The 18418-nt window shown below is 52.0% G+C and overlaps 1 protein-coding gene across 1 annotated transcript in view; it reads right to left on the bottom strand.

The window, feature by feature from the left end:
• The window catches only part of LOC149437733 (integrin alpha-M-like), an 84211-nt gene that overhangs the window by 55147 nt on the left and 10646 nt on the right, over positions 1-18418 (bottom strand). Inside the window, exons 5-7 of the mRNA XM_089660684.1 lie at positions 10880-10994; positions 3364-3491; positions 307-452 (exon numbers count right to left, since the gene is read on the bottom strand). Of these exons, the coding sequence (XP_089516810.1) occupies positions 307-452; positions 3364-3491; positions 10880-10994 (389 nt within the window). The remainder of the gene's footprint in view (positions 1-306; positions 453-3363; positions 3492-10879; positions 10995-18418) is intronic.

Below are 18418 nucleotides of genomic sequence, written 5' to 3'. Positions count from 1 at the left end.
AGTTCCAGAGGATGGGTGACACCCTGGAGAAGTCTTGGAGGTGGGCATGGGAGGAGGAGACCAGGGAACTAGAGAGAAGGAGGTCTTGTGAGGAGCGGAGTGTGCGTGTTGGGTGGTACTTGGATATTAGGCATGGTCCACTGTTGTCACCATCAGGAAACCTGCCCTGAGAAATGCCGTGCCGCCATCACTAGATTGCAGGAGGGCAGGAAGTGGATGCTAATAGGAGGCAGGAGATCAGCAGCAGGTTGAAGCTAAATTCATTATTCCTCCGCTGTCCACAAATTCAATGTGCCCGGCACTTACATGGCTTTGCGGATCCCTCTTGCAGTTTTGGTCAATGTTCCTCTCTGATACGAGATGCTTTTCAAGAGACTAAAATCCAAATTGTTAGAAAATCGTCTGAAGTTGAAATGTGTTTGGAAATCCATGCCGTACTGGATGAGAGCGAACTGGTGGGAGAGAGAAGACAATTAATGAGCAGAAGATGCAACTTCCCCAGGACCAAGAGGAGCTGGAAGAACCTGGTGTCCACCCATCCATCTGCACCATCTATCTGTCCATCCATCCATTCACCTATCTATCTGTCCATCCATTCACCCATCTATCTATCCATCCATTCACCTATCTATCTGTCCATCCATCCACCTATCTATCTGTCCATCCATTCACCTATCTATCTGTCCATCCATTCACCTATCTATCTGTCCATCCATTCACCCATCTATCTATCCATCCATCAATTTGATTGCTCACCCGCCTGCCTGATCGTTCATCTATCCACCCATACAAATGGCTATTCTGTATCTTTCCGAAGATGGACCAAGTGACCAGGGCCAATGCATTGGGTATGTTGCTCACATAAGGCCACACAAGGCATTAAGATCTTCTTCACTACCCACCATAGTCCAACCAGAACCCTAGTGGGCAAGCTGGCAACTCCATACTGAGGAGCACAACATAAAGAGGACCATCCATCCAAATATAAATACCTAAGCCTGGACCATAACAAAAATCTCCAAGTCTCTAGATGGTGGGAAGCCTCTCTCTCCTCTTGGCTGGATAAACTGTGCAGATCCCTGTAGGATAGCACCCGGGTGGTGTTGGGTTCCTCCCCTCTGTGTCTGAAGGATAGCACCTGGGTGGTGTTGGATCCTATCCCTCTGTGTCTGTAGGATAGCACCCGGGTGGTGTTGGATCCTATCCCTCTGTGTCTGTAGGATAGCACCTGGGTGGTGTTGGGTTCTTACCTCTGTGACTGTAGGATAGCACCCGGGTGGTGTTGGGTTCTTACCTCTGTGACTGTAGGATAGCACCCGGGTGGTGTTGGGTTCTTACCTCTGTGTCTGTAGAATAACACCCGGTGGTGTTGGGTTCTTACCTCTGTGTCTGTAGGATAGCACCTGGGTGGTGTTGGGTTCTTACCTCTGTGTCTGTAGGATAGCACCCGGGTGGTATTGGGTTCTTACCTCTGTGTCTGTAGAATAACACCCGGTGGTGTTGGGTTCTTGCCTCTGTGTCTGTAGGATAGCACCCGGGTGGTGTTGGATCTTATCCCTCTGTGTCTGTAGGATAGCACCCAGTGGTGTTGGGTTCTAACCTCAGTGTCTGTAGGATAGCACCTGGGTGGTGTTGGATCCTATCCCTCTGTGTCTGTAGGATAGCACCTGGGTGGTGTTGGGTTCTTACCTCTGTGTCTGTAGAATAACACCCGGTGGTGTTGGGTTCCTCCCCTCTGTGTCTGTAGGATAGCACCCGGGTGGTGTTGGGTTCTTACCTCTGTGTTTGAAGGATAGCACCCGGCTGATGTTGGGTTCTTACCTCTGTGTCTGTAGAATAGCACCCGGGTGGTGTTGGGTTCTTAACTCTGTGTCTGTAGGATAGCACCCGGGTGGTGTTGGGTTCCTCCCCTCTGTGTCTGTAGGATAGCACCCGGGTGGTGTTGGGTTCTTACCTCTGTGTCTGTAGAATAACACCCGGTGGTGTTGGGTTCTTACCTCTGTGTCTGTAGGATAGCACCCGGGTGGTGTTGGGTTCTTACCTCTGTGTCTGAAGGATAGCACCCGGGTGGTGTTGGGTTCTTACCTCTGTGTCTGTAGGATAGCACCCGGGTGGTGTTGGGTTCTTACCTCTGTGTCTGAAGGATAGCACCCGGGTGGTGTTGGGTTCTTACCTCTGTGTCTGTGGGATAGCACCCGGGTGGTGTTGGGTTCTTACCTCTGTGTCTGTAGGATAGCACCCGGTGGTGTTGGGTTCTTACCTCTGTGTCTGTAGGATAGCACCCGGTGGTGTTGGGTTCCACCCCTCTGTGTCTGTAGGATAGCACCCGGGTGGTGTTGGGTTCTTACCTCTGTGTCTGTAGGATAGCACCCGGGTGGTGTTGGGTTCTTACCTCTGTGTCTGAAGGATAGCACCCGGGTGGTGTTGGGTTCCTCCCCTCTGTGTCTGTAGGATAGCACCCGGGTGGTGTTGGGTTCCTCCCCTCTGTGTCTGTAGGATAGCACCCGGGTGGTGTTGGGTTCTTACCTCTGTGTCTGTAGGATAGCACCCGGGTGGTGTTGGGTTCTTACCTCTGTGTCTGTAGGATAGCACCCGGTGGTGTTGGGTTCTTACCTCTGTGTCTGTAGGGTAGCACCTGGGTGGTGTTGGGTTCTTACCTCTGTGTCTGTAGGATAGCACCCGGTGGTGTTGGGTTCCTCCCCTCTGTGTCTGTAGGATAGCACCCGGGTGGTGTTGGGTTCTTACCTCTGTGTCTGTAGGATAGCACCCGGGTGGTGTTGGGTTCTTACCTCTGTGTCTGAAGGATAGCACCCGGGTGGTGTTGGGTTCTTACCTCTGTGTCTGAAGGATAGCACCCGGGTGGTGTTGGGTTCCTCCCCTCTGTGTCTCTAGGATAGCACCCGGGTGGTGTTGGGTTCCTCCCCTCTGTGTCTGTAGGATAGCACCCGGGTGGTGTTGAGTTCTTACCTCTGTGTCTGAAGGATAGCACCCGGGTGGTGTTGGGTTCTTACCTCTGTGTCTGAAGGATAGCACCCGGGTGGTGTTGGGTTCTTACCTCTGTGTCTGAAGGATAGCACCCGGGTGGTGTTGGGTTCTTACCTCTGTGTCTGTAGGATAGCACCCGGGTGGTGTTGGGTTCTTACCTCTGTGTCTGTAGGATAGCACCCGGGTGGTGTTGGGTTCTTACCTCTGTGTCTGTAGGATAGCACCCGGGTGGTGTTGGGTTCCTCCCCTCTGTGTCTGTAGGATAGCACCCGGGTGGTGTTGGGTTCTTACCTCTGTGTCTGTAGGGTAGCACCCGGGTGGTGTTGGGTTCTTACCTCTGTGTCTGTAGGATAGCACCCGGTGGTGTTGGGTTCTTACCTCTGTGTCTGTCTCATTGAAGCTGGAAATGACATGAGACACAAATTCCAGCATCTTATCGAAGTTGATCTGACCAACACTGGCAGAGCCATCGATGAGGAAGACGATGTCCAGGCGGAAGCTGCATTCTGTAGATAGACCAGAACCTATTGTAATCGCAGGAGGAGAGATGGACAATATGGCGTCTGTAGGTTCCGTGATAGACACGGCTTGGAGCTCCCCTCCCCCCCACTCAGAGAGACAGCCAGAAAGTGAGCAGACTCTGAGCTGTCTTATTAGAGCTCCTTCCCCGACTTCTTACCCCAGAGGAACCCTTCAAGTCCCAGAGAACCCCCACTGAACGAATTTATAGGTGATCAGTGTGAAGAATGTCCCTTACATTGGTGATCAGTGGGAAGAATGTCCCTTACATTGGGGGTCAGTGGGAAGATTGTCCCTTACATTGGGGGTCAGTGGGAAGAATGTCCCTTACATTGGGGGTCAGTGGGAAGAATGTCCCTTACATTGGGGGTCAGTGGGAAGAATGTCCCTTACATTGGGGGTCAGTGGGAAGAATGTCCCTTACATTGGGGGGTCAGTGGGAAGAATGTCCCTTACATTGGGGGGTCAGTGGGAAGAATGTCCCTTACATTGGGGATCAGTGGGAAGAATGTCCCTTACATTGGGGGTCAGTGGGAAGAATGTCCCTTACATTGGGGGTCACTGGGAAGAATGTCCCTTACATTGGTGGTCAGTGGGAAGAATGTCCCTTACATTGGGGATCAGTGGGAAGAATGTCCCTTACATTGGGGGGTCAGTGGGAGAATGTCCCTTACATTGGGGGTCAGTGGGAAGAATGTCCCTTACATTGGTGGTCAGTGGGAAGAATGTCCCTTACATTGGTGATCAGTGGGAAGATTGTCCCTTACATTGGGGGTCAGTGGGAAGAATGTCCCTTACATTGGGGGTCAGTGGGAAGAATGTCCCTTACATTGGGGGTCAGTGAGAAGAATGTCCCTTACATTGGGGGTCAGTGGGAAGAATGTCCCTTACATTGGGGGTCAGTGGTAAGAATGTCCCTTACATTGGTGATCAGTGTGAAGAATGTCCCTTACATTGGGGGTCAGTGGGAAGAATGTCCCTTACATTGGGGGTCAGTGGGAAGAATGTCCCTTACATTGGTGATCAGTGGGAAGAATGTCCCTTACATTGGGGGTCAGTGGGAAGAATGTCCCTTACATTGGGGGTCAGTGGGAAGAATGTCCCTTACATTGGGGGTCAGTGGGAAGAATGTCTCTTACATTGGGGGTCAGAGGGAGAATGTCTCTTACATTGGTGGTCAGAGGGAGAATGTCCCTTACATTGGGGGTCAGTGGGAAGAATGTCCCTTACATTGGGGGCCAGTGTGAAGAATGTCCCTTAAATTGGTGATCAGTGGGAAGAATGTCCCTTACATTGGGGGTCAATGGGAAGAATGTCCCTTACATTGGGGGTCAGTGGGAAGAATGTCCCTTACATTGGGGGTCAGTGGGAAGAATGTCCCTTACATTGGGGGTCAGTGAGAAGAATGTCCCTTACATTGGGGGTCAGTGGGAAGAATGTCCCTTACATTGTGGGTCAGTGGGAAGAATGTCCCTTACATTGGGGGTCGGTGGGAAGAATGTCCCTTACATTGGGGGTCAGTGGGAAGAATGTCCCTTACATTGGGGGTCAGTGGGAAGAATGTCCCTTACATTGGGGGTTCAGTGGGAAGAATGTCCCTTACATTGGGGGTCAGTGGGAAGAATGTCCCTTACATTGGGGGTTCAGTGGGAAGAATGTCCCTTACATTGGGGGTCAGTGGGAAGAATGTCCCTTACATTGGGGGTCAGTGGGAAGAATGTCCCTTACATTGGTGGTCAGTGGGAAGAATGTCCCTTACATTGGGGGTTCAGTGGGAAGAATGTCCCTTACATTGGGGGTTAGTGGGAAGAATGTCCCTTACATTGGGGGTCAGCGGGAAGAATGTCCCTTACATTGGGGGTCAGTGGGAAGAATGTCCCTTACATTGGGGGGTCAGTGGGAAGAATGTCCCTTACATTGGGGGTCAGTGGGAAGAATCTTTTTACATTGGTGATCAGTGGGAAGAATGTCCCTTACATTGGGGGGTCAGTGGGAAGAATGTCCCTTACGTTGGGGATCAGTGAGAAGAATGTCCCTTACGTTGGGGGTCAGTGGGAAGAATGTCCCTTACATTGGGGGTCAGTGGGAAGAATGTCCCTTACATTGGGGGTCAGTGGGAAGAATGTCCCTTACATTGGGGGTCAGTGGGAAGAATGTCCCTTACATTGGGGGTCAGTGGGAAGAATGTCCCTTACATTGGGGGGTCAGTGGGAAGAATGTCCCTTACATTGGGGGTCAGTGGGAAGAATGTCCCTTACATTGGGGGTCAGTGGGAATAATGTCCCTTACATTGGGGGGTCAGTGGGAAGAATGTCCCTTACATTGGGGGTCAGTGGAAAGAATGTCCCTTACATTGGGGGTCAGTGAGAAGAATGTCCCTTACATTGGGGGTCAGTGGGAAGAATGTCCCTTACATTGGTGGTCAGTGGGAAGAATGTCCCTTACATTGGTGGTCAGTGGGAAGAATGTCCCTTACATTGGGGGTCAGTGGGAAGAATGTCCCTTACATTGGTGGTCAGTGGGAAGAATGTCCCTTACATTGGAGGTCAGTGAGAAGAATGTCCCTTACATTGGTGGTCAGTGGGAAGAATGTCCCTTACATTGGGGGTCAGTGAGAAGAATGTCCCTTACATTGGGGGTCAGTGGGAAGAATGTCCCTTACATTGGGGGTCAGTGGGAAGAATGTCCCTTACATTGGGGGTCAGTGGGAAGAATGTCCCTTACATTGGGGGTCAGTGGGAAGAATGTCCCTTACATTGGAGGTCAGTGAGAAGAATGTCCCTTACATTGGGGGTCAGTGGGAAGAATGTCCCTTACATTGGGGGTCAGTGGGAAGAATGTCCCTTACATTGGGGGTCAGTGGGAAGAATGTCCCTTACATTGGGGATCAGTGGGAAGAATGTCCCTTACATTGGGGATCTGTGGGAAGAATGTCCCTTACATTGGGGGTCAGTGGGAAGAATGTCCCTTACATTGGGGGTCAGTGGGAAGAATGTCCCTTACATTGGGGGTCAGTGGGAAGAATGTCCCTTACATTGGGGGTCAGTGGGAAGAATGTCCCTTACATTGGTGATCAGTGTGAAGAATGTCCCTTACATTGGGGGTCAGTGGGAAGAATGTCCCTTACATTGGGGGTCAGTGGGAAGAATGTCCCTTACATTGGGGGTCAGTGGGAAGAATGTCCCTTATATTGGGGGTCAGTGGGAAGAATGTCCCTTATATTGGGGGTCAGTGGGAAGAATGTCCCTTACATTGGGGGTCAGTGAGAAGAATGTCCCTTACATTGGGGGTCAGTGGGAAGAATGTCCCTTACATTGGGGGGTCAGTGGGAAGAATGTCCCTTACATTGGGGATCAGTGAGAAGAATGTCCCTTACGTTGGGGGTCAGTGGGAAGAATGTCCCTTACGTTGGGGGTCAGTGGGAAGAATGTCCCTTACATTGGGGGGTCAGTGGGAAGAATGTCCCTTACATTGGGGGTCAGTGGGAAGAATGTCCCTTACATTGGGGGTCAGTGGGAAGAATGTCACTTACATTGGGGGTCAGTGGGAAGAATGTCCCTTACATTGGGGGGTCAGTGGGAAGAATGTCCCTTACATTGGGGGTCAGTGGGAAGAATGTCCCTTACATTGGGGGTCAGTGGGAAGAATGTCCCTTACATTGGGGGTCAGTGGGAATAATGTCCCTTACATTGGGGGGTCAGTGGGAAGAATGTCCCTTACATTGGGGGTCAGTGGAAAGAATGTCCCTTACATTGGGGGTCAGTGAGAAGAATGTCCCTTACATTGGGGGTCAGTGGGAAGAATGTCCCTTACATTGGGGGTCAGTGGGAAGAATGTCCCTTACATTGGGGGGTCAGTGGGAAGAATGTCCCTTACATTGGAGGTCAGTGAGAAGAATGTCCCTTACATTGGTGGTCAGTGGGAAGAATGTCCCTTACATTGGGGGTCAGTGGGAAGAATGTCCCTTACATTGGGGGTCAGTGGGAAGAATGTCCCTTACATTGGGGGTCAGTGGGAAGAATGTCCCTTACATTGGTGATCAGTGTGAAGAATGTCCCTTACATTGGGGGTCAGTGGGAAGAATGTCCCTTACATTGGGGGTCAGTGGGAAGAATGTCCCTTACATTGGGGGTCAGTGGGAAGAATGTCCCTTACATTGGGGGTCAGTGGGAAGATTGTCCCTTACATTGGAGGTCAGTGGGAAGAATGTCCCTTACATTGGGGGTCAGTGGGAAGAATGTCCCTTACATTGGGGGTCAGTGGGAAGAATGTCCCTTACATTGGGGGGTCATTGGGAAGAATGTCCCTTACATTGGTGGTCAGTGGGAAGAATGTCCCTTACATTGGTGGTCAGTGGGAAGAATGTCCCTTACATTGGGGGTGAGTGGGAAGAATGTCCCTTACATTGGGGGTCAGTGGGAAGAATGTCCCTTACATTGGGGGTCAGTGGGAAGAATGTCCCTTACATTGGGGGTCAGTGGGAAGAATGTCCCTTACATTGGTGGTCAGTGGGAAGAATGTCCCTTACATTGGGGGTCAGTGGGAAGAATGTCCCTTACATTGGGGGTCAGTGGGAAGAATGTCCCTTATATTGGGGGGTCAGTGGGAAGAATGTCCCTTACATTGGGGGGTCAGTGGGAAGAATGTCCCTTACATTGGGGATCAGTGGGAAGAATGTCCCTTACATTGGGGATCTGTGGGAAGAATGTCCCTTACATTGGGGGTCAGTGGGAAGAATGTCCCTTACATTGGTGATCAGTGGGAAGATTGTCCCTTACATTGGGGGTCAGTGGGAAGAATGTCCCTTACATTGGGGGTCAGTGGGTAGAATGTCCCTTACATTGGGGGTCAGTGGGAAGAATGTCCCTTACATTGGTGATCAGTGGGAAGATTGTCCCTTACATTGGAGGTCAGTGGGAAGAATGTCCCTTACATTGGGGGTCAGTGGGAAGAATGTCCCTTACATTGGGGGTCAGTGGGAAGAATGTCCCTTACATTGGGGGGTCATTGGGAAGAATGTCCCTTACATTGGTGGTCAGTGGGAAGAATGTCCCTTACATTGGTGGTCAGTGGGAAGAATGTCCCTTACATTGGGGGTGAGTGGGAAGAATGTCCCTTACATTGGGGGTCAGTGGGAAGAATGTCCCTTACATTGGGGGTCAGTGGGGAGAATGTCCCTTACATTGGGGGTCAGTGGGAAGATTGTCCCTTACATTGGAGGTCAGTGGGAAGAATGTCCCTTACATTGGGGGTCAGTGGGAAGAATGTCCCTTACATTGGGGGTCAGTGGGAAGAATGTCCCTTACATTGGGGGGTCATTGGGAAGAATGTCCCTTACATTGGTGGTCAGTGGGAAGAATGTCCCTTACATTGGTGGTCAGTGGGAAGAATGTCCCTTACATTGGGGGTGAGTGGGAAGAATGTCCCTTACATTGGGGGTCAGTGGGAAGAATGTCCCTTACATTGGGGGTCAGTGGGAAGAATGTCCCTTACATTGGGGGTCAGTGGGAAGAATGTCCCTTACATTGGGGGTCAGTGGGAAGAATGTCCCTTACATTGGGGGGTCAGTGGGAAGAATGTCCCTTACATTGGGGGTCAGTGGGAAGAATGTCCCTTACATTGGGGGTCAGTGGGAATAATGTCCCTTACATTGGGGGGTCAGTGGGAAGAATGTCCCTTACATTGGGGGTCAGTGGGAAGAATGTCCCTTACATTGGGGGTCAGTAAGAAGAATGTCCCTTACATTGGGGGTCAGTGGGAAGAATGTCCCTTACATTGGGGGTCAGTGGGAAGAATGTCCCTTACATTGGGGGTCAGTGGGAAGAATGTCCCTTACATTGGGGGTCAGTGGGAAGAATGTCCCTTACATTGGGGGTCAGTGGGAAGAATGTCCCTTACATTGGAGGTCAGTGAGAAGAATGTCCCTTACATTGGGGGTCAGTGGGAAGAATGTCCCTTACATTGGGGGTCAGTGGGAAGAATGTCCCTTACATTGGGGGTCAATGGGAAGAATGTCCCTTACATTGGGGGGTCAGAGGGAAGAATGTCCCTTACATTGGGGGTCAGTGGGAAGAATGTCCCTTACATTGGGGGTCAATGGGAAGAATGTCCCTTACATTGGAGGTCAGTGAGAAGAATGTCCCTTACATTGGTGGTCAGTGGGAAGAATGTCCCTTACATTGGGGGTCAGTGAGAAGAATGTCCCTTACATTGGGGGTCAGTGGGAAGAATGTCCCTTACATTGGGGGTCAGTGGGAAGAATGTCCCTTACATTGGGGGTCAGTGGGAAGAATGTCCCTTACATTGGGGGTCAGTGGGAAGAATGTCCCTTACATTGGAGGTCAGTGAGAAGTATGTCCCTTACATTGGGGGTCAGTGGTAAGAATGTCCCTTACATTGGGGGTCAGTGGGAAGAATGTCCCTTACATTGGGGGTCAATGGGAAGAATGTCCCTCACATTGGGGGTCAGTGGGAAGAATGTCCCTTACATTGGGGGGTCAGTGGGAAGAATGTCCCTTACATTGGGGGTCAGTGGGAAGAATGTCCCTTACATTGGGGGTCAGTGGGAAGAATGTCCCTTACATTGGTGATCAGTGGGAAGAATGTCCCTTACATTGGGGGTCAGTGGGAAGAATGTCCCTTACATTGGGGGTCAGTGGGAAGAATGTCCCTCACATTGTGGTTCGGTGGCAAGAATGTCCCTTACATTGGGGGTCAGTGGGAAGAATGTCCCTTACATTGGGGGTCAGTGGGAAGAATGTCCCTTACATTGGGGGTCAGTGGGAAGAATGTCCCTTACATTGGGGGTCAGTGGGAAGAATGTCCCTTACATTGGGGGGTCAGTGGGAAGAATGTCCCTTACATTGGTGGTCAGTGGGAAGAATGTCCCTCACATTGGGGGTCAGTGGGAAGAATGTCCCTCACATTGGGGGTCAGTGGGAAGAATGTCCCTTACATTGGGGGTCAGTGAGAAGAATGTCCCTTACATTGGGGGTCAGTGGGAAGAATGTCCCTTACATTGGGGGTCAGTGGGAAGAATGTCCCTCACATTGGGGGTCAGTGGGAAGAATGTCCCTTACATTGGGGGGTCAGTGGGAAGAATGTCCCTCACATTGGGGGTCAGTGGGAAGAATGTCCCTCACATTGGGGGTCAGTGGGAAGAATGTCCCTTACATTGGGGGGTCAGTGGGAAGAATGTCCCTCACATTGGGGGTCAGTGGGAAGAATGTCCCTCACATTGGGGGTCAGTGGGAAGAATGTCCCTCACATTGGGGGTCAGTGGGAAGGACATTCCATTGCCATTCTCTTACTGGACTAGATGAGATGAGTGACATAGTCAGCCCCTATCTGCAGTTTCTCACACAGCCAGTCTTACCCGGCAGAGACATTGGCACAGTGTAGCTTCTCCTCAGCTTCCCATCCAGATGGTGGCAGCGTCCATTGACGTAGATGTTGTGTCCACAAGTTCTCTGCAGGGTGGGACCACAAACCTGGAAGATGGAGCGAGAGGTGAGGGGGGGGGGGGGTAAACCTGGATGACTAGAAAACTAATACTTCACCCTCCTCTGCAAATCAGAGCCCCCAAGGAGCTTTCAGAGACCCCAAGGAGACTTCAGAGACCCCGAGGAGCCTGCAGAGGCACCAAGGAGCCTTCAGAGACCCAGAGGAGCCTTCAGAGACACTGTGGAGCCTTCAGACACCCGGAGGAGCATTCAGAGACACCGAGGAGCCTTCAGAGACCCTGAGGAGCCTTCAGAGACCCTGAGGAGCCTTCAGAGACCCCAAGGAGCCTTCAGAGACCCCGAGGAGCCTTCAGACACCTCGAGGAGCATTCAGATACACCGAGGAGCCTTCAAAGACATCGAGGAGCCTTCAGAGACACAGAGCAGCCTTCAGAGACACAGAGCAGCCTTCAGAGACACTGAGGAGCCTTCAGAGAACCCAAGGAGCCTTCAGAGACCCTGAGGAGCCTTCAGAGACCCTGAGGAGCCTTCAGAGACCCTGAGGAGCCTTCAGAAACCCCAAGGAGCCTTCAGAGACCCCGAGGAGCCTTCAGACACCTCGAGGAGCATTCAGATACACCGAGGAGCCTTCAAAGACATCGAGGAGCCTTCAGAGACACAGAGCAGCCTTCAGAGACACCGAGCAGCCTTCAGAGACACTGAGGAGCCTTCAGAGACCCCGAGGAGCCTTCAGAGACACTGAGGAGCCTTCAGAGACACCGAGGAGCCTTCAGAGACACCGAGGAGTCTTCAGAGACCCCGAGGAGCCTTCAGAGACCCTGAGGAGCCTTCAGAGACACTGAGGAGCCTTCAGAGACTCCAACAATCCCACCAGCCTGGACTGTGTTTGTGACTTTGCTCGGGTGAGTGATTTTCTTCTAACCAGAGACTGAGACGAGCAGCCTTCAGAGACACAGAGCAGCCTTCAGAGACACAGAGCAGCCTTCAGAGACACTGAGGAGCCTTCAGAGAACCCAAGGAGCCTTCAGAGACCCTGAGGAGCCTTCAGAGACCCTGAGGAGCCTTCAGAAACCCCAAGGAGCCTTCAGAGACCCCGAGGAGCCTTCAGACACCTCGAGGAGCATTCAGATACACCGAGGAGCCTTCAAAGACATCGAGGAGCCTTCAGAGACACAGAGCAGCCTTCAGAGACACCGAGCAGCCTTCAGAGACACTGAGGAGCCTTCAGACACCTCGAGGAGCATTTAGAGACACCAAGGAGCCTTCAAAGACACAGAGCAGCCTTCAGTGACCCTGAGGAGCCTTCAGAGACACCGAGGAGCCTTCAGAGACACTGAGGAGCCTTCAGAGACCCCGAGGAGCCTTCAGAGACACCGAGGAGCCTTCAGAGACCCAGAGGAGCCTTCAGAGACACCGAGGAGCCTTCAGAGACACCGAGGAGTCTTCAGAGACCCCGAGGAGCCTTCAGAGACCCTGAGGAGCCTTCAGAGACACTGAGGAGCCTTCAGAGACTCCAACAATCCCACCAGCCTGGACTGTGTTTGTGACTTTGCTCGGGTGAGTGATTTTCTTCTAACCAGAGACTGAAGCAAGTCATTTATATCATTTTTTGTAGAAAACACCCCAAATATGGACACAACACACATGGAAGACACCCCTTAGTTGTTCCATTCGTGGAAGCTGAACAAAACTTCACCGTATGTATTCTAATAGATGAATTCCAGTTCCATCAGCTCCATCTAGTGGCCAAAATGCGGTATAATTTCTCACTGAGGTATTTCAGAAAACGATACCACCGTACGGCCACTAGATGGAGGTAATGATACAGGAATTCATCTATTAGTATACATACGGTGACATCACATTCAGTGTTTCTGACATTCATGCAGAAAAGGTTTCATAAAGGGACCTCCTGGCATTATTTTTTCAGGCTTAAGGTTTTAGTTTCAGCCAATGGAAAGCTAGTTTCCAGAAAATGAGAGGCAAGGGATCCCATGAAACGCAAGCATTTTCAGGCTTTTTGACAGGCCTCCTTAGTCCCAGTCTGTGTGGACAGTATGGGCACCTGCTGACTTGGCACTATCCACAGGCAGCTTCACTCTTCACTAGAAGCAAGATATACCTGCGCCCAAATCCCACGAGCTGGTACATGCATTTATCTGTCAGGGGCTGAAGGGGTGCAGCCATGATAACCCCGGAAATCCCGGGGGAACCCTCTGCACACTGCTAGTGACCCTTTCCTGTCTAACTCTTCAATAGAACACAGAAGTTGAACCCAATGCAGGTTTACCTCGGATAATGGCACTGCAGAGGACGTGTAGGAAGACAATCTGTAAGGGACCACCAGGCGGTACCACTAGCACTCCACTGGCCAGGCGTCCCCAGCGCACGGTATCTAAGCCCCAGGGTACGTGTTCACCAGAGCCCCTGATGGTGGGGATGGACTTGAAGTACCCCGAGACCAGGTCGTGGCTACTGAGCACGCCCGTCAGTGGTAGCGGTATTCGCCAGGGGCTCCCGCAGGGAAGAGCCTGATGTGAGGAGGTCGGGTGATCCCGTCGGGATGGATGGATGGATGGCTGAGCAAGTGCGGGGTCAAACGGGCCGGGTCGGTAACAGTGGGGACGGAGCAGTACAAGGCAGCGGGCAGAGAGTAGTCGGGTCACACGCCAGGTCAGCAACGGAAGGTCAGATCCAAACAGGGGCATTCAGGAGAGAGGTCAGGCAAAGCAAAGGTCTGGGCAGGAGAAGGCAACAAGGTCAGGTATAATCCGGGTCAATAACTTACTAGAACAGGTTCGCAGATACAGGATACAAGGAAAGACCAGAAGGCACTGAATGACAGCTCAGGGCCGTTTAAATATCCCGCCCTGCGCTGCCATTGGTGCCACGCGCGCGCCCGCGGTCCCCACTGCGCATGCGCGAACTCCCTCGCCGCGGACGGCCAGGTCTCAGTGCCCGCATTCTGACACGGAGCGGTGCACTGCGCCTGCGCCGAGCCCGTCGCAGCGGGGATTCCTGACATTGCCCCCCCTACGGGCAACCTCTGGGTGCCCACCCGATCTCTCCACCACGGGTGATCACGAAGGAACCTCCGGACAAGTCGGGGTGCATGGACATTATGGGCTGGTTCCCATGAATTATCCTCAGGGCCATAGCCCTTCCATTTAATAAAAAATTGGGTCTGACCCCCCCTCCTTCGGCACTTCAGGATTGATTCCACCTCAAATTTCTTCTTCACCTTCGACCGTTATGGCCTCCGGAGGTCGAGATTCTCGTTCTGGGAAGGCATCGGGGATTACTGGTTTCAGCAAGGACACATGGAAGACCGGGTGTATCTTGAGTGTGTCAGGGAGGACAAGTTCGTATGCCACCTCATTGACCGCCCGCTTTATGCAAAAGGGGCCTATGAACTTTGGTCCTAATTTCTTTGATGGACATAGCATTTTCAAGTTCGTTGTTGCCAACCACACTTTATCCCCGGCTGCAGCACCAGGTCCCTCTTCGTCTTTTGTTAAACGCCTTCTTGTAGTCCTCCTGGGCCCGAGCAATAGCCTCCTGTAGTATCTTATTGTTGGAGGAGAAGAAAGCTAGCGTGTCCTGTGTCGCCGGAACTGGGCATTCAGGGACAAAGTCAGGGAGAAAGACAGGGTGAAATCCGTAGTTTGAAAAAAACGGTGATTGCCCTGTTGCGGAATGGTTGGCGTTGTTGTACGCGAACTCCGCCAGGGGTAGGAGTGGTAGCCAATTATCCTGTAGGAAGGATGTGTAGCAACGCAGGTACTGTTCTAGGGTCTGGTTGGTCCTCTCGGTCTGTCCATTGGTCTGGGGGTGGAACGCAGAGGAGAGGGATAATTTGATATCCAAGGCCTTACACAGTGCCCTCCAAAATTTAGACGTGAATTGGACCCCTCGATCCGAGACGATGTCCTCCGGAATTCCATGTAGTCTTATAACTTCCTGGATAAAAATTTGCGCAGTCTCGGCTGCTGACGGAGTCCTCTTTAACGGTAAAAAGTGAGCCATTTTCGATAACCGATCAATGACTACGAGGGATCGCGGTGTGGTCTTGAGACGGGGGGAGCTCGACTATAAAGTCCATTGCGATCCTTTGCCAAGGTCGCTCGGGGATCGGCAAGGGCCGCAGCAGCCCCCAGGCCTTGTTCCTCGATGGCTTGTTTCTTCTGACAGATGGTGCAAGATTTTACGTAGAGCCTGCAATCCTTGGCCATGTTTGGCCACCAAAAGGAACGTTGGAGAAGTTCCAGGGTCTTCGCTGGGCCAAAGTGTCCCGCCATTGGATGGTCATGACACTGCCCCAAGACAAGGGTTCGGACCTCTTCGGTACCATGATCAATCCTTCCTTCCAGAGGAGTCCCCCCTTGTTTTGGAGGGGTACCCCAGCTGGGGTCACTGTGGTCGTGGATGCATCCATTAGTTTGGACCGAAGGTCAGTTTGGAGAGCCAAGAAATTCCCTGAGGACAGAATAGTATCAGGTACCGGTTCTTCTTTGGAGTCTTCGAACATGCGTGATAGCGCATCGGGTTTTGTATTTTTGGACCCTGGCCTGTAAGTGATATGGAATATGAATCTGGAGAAAAACAGTGCCCATCTTGCCTGCCGCGGACGTAACCGTTTGCAGTCCTCAGGTACTCGAGGTTTTTATGATCAGTGAAGATCAAGATGGGGTGTGAGGCCCTTCCAGCAAGTACCTCCATTCTTCCAGTGCCGTTTTTGATGGCTAACAACTCCCGATCACCAATATCGTAGTTCTTCTCGGCTGGGGTGAGCTTCCTCGAGAAGAACGCTATGGGGTGGAGTAAGTCTTTGGTGCCTTTCTCTGGGACAGGATGGAACCCACCGCATTCTCAGATGCGTCTACCTCCAGTACGTAGGGCAGGGAAGCGTCTGGATGGCCCAAAATGGGTGCCGTGGTAAATAGTTTTTTCAAGGCCTCAAGGCTTCCTGAGCCTCCGGCGTCCATCTGAAGCGGGTTCCAAGTTTGGTTAGCTGAGTTATGGGGGAGACCAGACCCGAGAAGTTCCTAATGAATTTCCGATAGAAATTCGCAAAGCCTATAAAGCGCTGGATGCCCTTTTTGTCTGTGGGCACAGGCCAATCCAAAATTGCAGAGACCTTCTGAGGGTCCATTGCAATTCCCGTGGTGGAGATAATCAACCCCAGAAACGCGATGCTGGACTGCTCGAAACTGCACTTATCTGCTTTGGCGTATAACCCATGCTGGCGCAATCGACCCAAAACCTTTGTCACGTGTATTCTGTGATCCTCCAGAGAGGATGAGAAGATCAGTATATCGTCTAGGTAAACTATTACAAAAACGTCAAGGTAATCCCGGAAAATGTCGTTTACAAAATGTTGGAATGTGGCTGGGGCATTGCACAGTCCAAATGGCATTACCAGATATTCGAAATGCCCAAACCGGGTACGAAATGCTGTCTTCCACTCATCCCCTTCCCTTATGCGAACCAAGTTGTAGGCCCCCCTGAGATCTAGTTTAGTAAATATTGCCGCAGCCTTCAGGCTCTGAAACAATTCGGGTACCAATGGCAGAGGGTAACGATTTTTAATCGTGACTCTGTTCAGTTCACGATAGTCAATGCAGGGTCGCAGAGATTTGTCTTTTTTCTCTACAAAGAAGATCCCCGCTCCGGCTGGTGAAGTAGAGGCACGGATGAACCCCTTCTGGAGACTGTCCTCTATGTATTCCTTCAGGGCCCCCAATTCTAGCTCAGACAGGGGAAAAATCCGTCCAAAAGGGATCTCGGAGCCGGGCAACAGATCAATTGGACAGTCATACGGGCGGTGGGGGGGCAAGGTGTCTGCCCCCGTTTACTGAATACATCTAAGAATTCGTGGTATGCTGCGGGAATAACCTGTTTCAGGTCGGAGTCTCCCTCGGAGCACAGGAGGACCTGGGGGGCTGCGGAGCCCGCAGTGTGACAGTGTTCCTGACAATACGGGGACGGGAACAAGATAGACCCGGTTTCCCAGTCAATTTGGGGGTTATGGGCCCGCAACCAAGGGAGTCCCAAAATGACTGGAAAAAGAGGTGATGCAATGGCATCTAGGCGGAGGAATTCCTGATGCTGGTTAGCAATGGTAGTGGCGATAGGGGGAGTTTCCTGGTTAACTACTCCTGACTTTATCTGGGAGCCATCTGCCAGAAATATGGTAAAGCCCCGTTTTCTGGGCTGGAGGGGAATCCCCTGCTGATGAGCAAAATCTAAATCCAGGAAACAACTGCATGCCCCTGAATCAACTATGGCCGTCACCTCCACGGTCCTTTCTGGAAGCTGAAAGGAGAGGGGCACCACTAAGTATTGGGACGGACTGACCTTGCCAATAGCCAGAGAAGAAAAAGAGGTGCACTTACTCATTTTCTGAGGGCAGGATCGTACCATATGATCGGCTTCACCGCAGTAGAAGCAGAGGTTCAGAGAGCGTCTCCACTGGCGTTCTTCTGGCGATAATTTAGGCCGAGCCAGGCCTAGTTGCATTGGTTCCTGCGCATCTCCTGGAAGTGGGTTCTGGATCTTTGTTCTGGTTTGTTGGCTGGGGCCTGGAATTGGACCCCATGCATTTCCGTGACCCTGACCGGACCTCTCCAACCTGCGTTCCCGCAGTCTACGGTCTATTTGAATCGTCAGGGCTATTAGGTCTTCTAGTGACTCGTGAACCCCCACTCGGGCCAGCTCATCCTTCAAGGGCTCTGACAGACCCATACGGAACTGGTGTCGCAACGCGAACTCGTTCCAGCGTGTGTCCCCCATCCAACACCTAAATTCAGAGGCATATTCTTCTGCCGCCCGGCGGCCCTGTCGAAGCGTGGATAACGTTGCTTCAGCAGAGGCTGCCCGCTGTGGATCATCATAAAGGATGGCCATAGCTTCAAAAAAAACGCTGACCATTCCCAGGTGAGGGTCATGGTTTGCCCTTAACCGATGGGCCCAATCTTGGGGTTCACCCTGCAATAGTGAAATTAAAAATCCCACTTTCACTGATTCCGTTAGGAAGGTGCGGGGTTGCAATTCAAAAAACAGGAGGCAGGAATCCCGAAAAGACCTGAAGCGTGTTCGGTCCCCGTGAAAACGCTCAGGCAGTGGTACTCGGGGTTCAACCCTCGGTAGAGGAGCAGAGGCCCCTGAAGCTGGCCCCAGAGCTTCTTCTACCGGGGGAGCGGAAACAGGGGCCTGTGGAGCAGGGCCAGATGCAGAGCGGGTCTGGAAACGGTTTTCCAGGTGCGTGCATTTGTCCTGCAAGGTTGCCACAGCCTGTGTCAGGGCTGATAGGTGCCTGCAAATATCTCCCAGCGGGGCTGACCCTCCTCCAGGCTCAGTCATGGCCTTCTGGTACTGTAAGGGACCACCAGGCGGTACCACTAGCACTCCACTGGCCAGGCGTCCCCAGCGCACGGTATCTAAGCCCCAGG

The sequence above is a fragment of the Staurois parvus genome, unplaced genomic scaffold (genome assembly GCF_062004578.1).
Source record: "Staurois parvus isolate SC_StPar_1 unplaced genomic scaffold, SC_StPar_1.0 ptg001262l, whole genome shotgun sequence".
In the NCBI taxonomy this organism is placed as follows: Eukaryota; Metazoa; Chordata; class Amphibia; order Anura; family Ranidae; genus Staurois; species Staurois parvus.
Note: the sequence above shows the minus strand (reverse complement) of the source record. Positions and strands in the feature narration are given on the sequence as shown.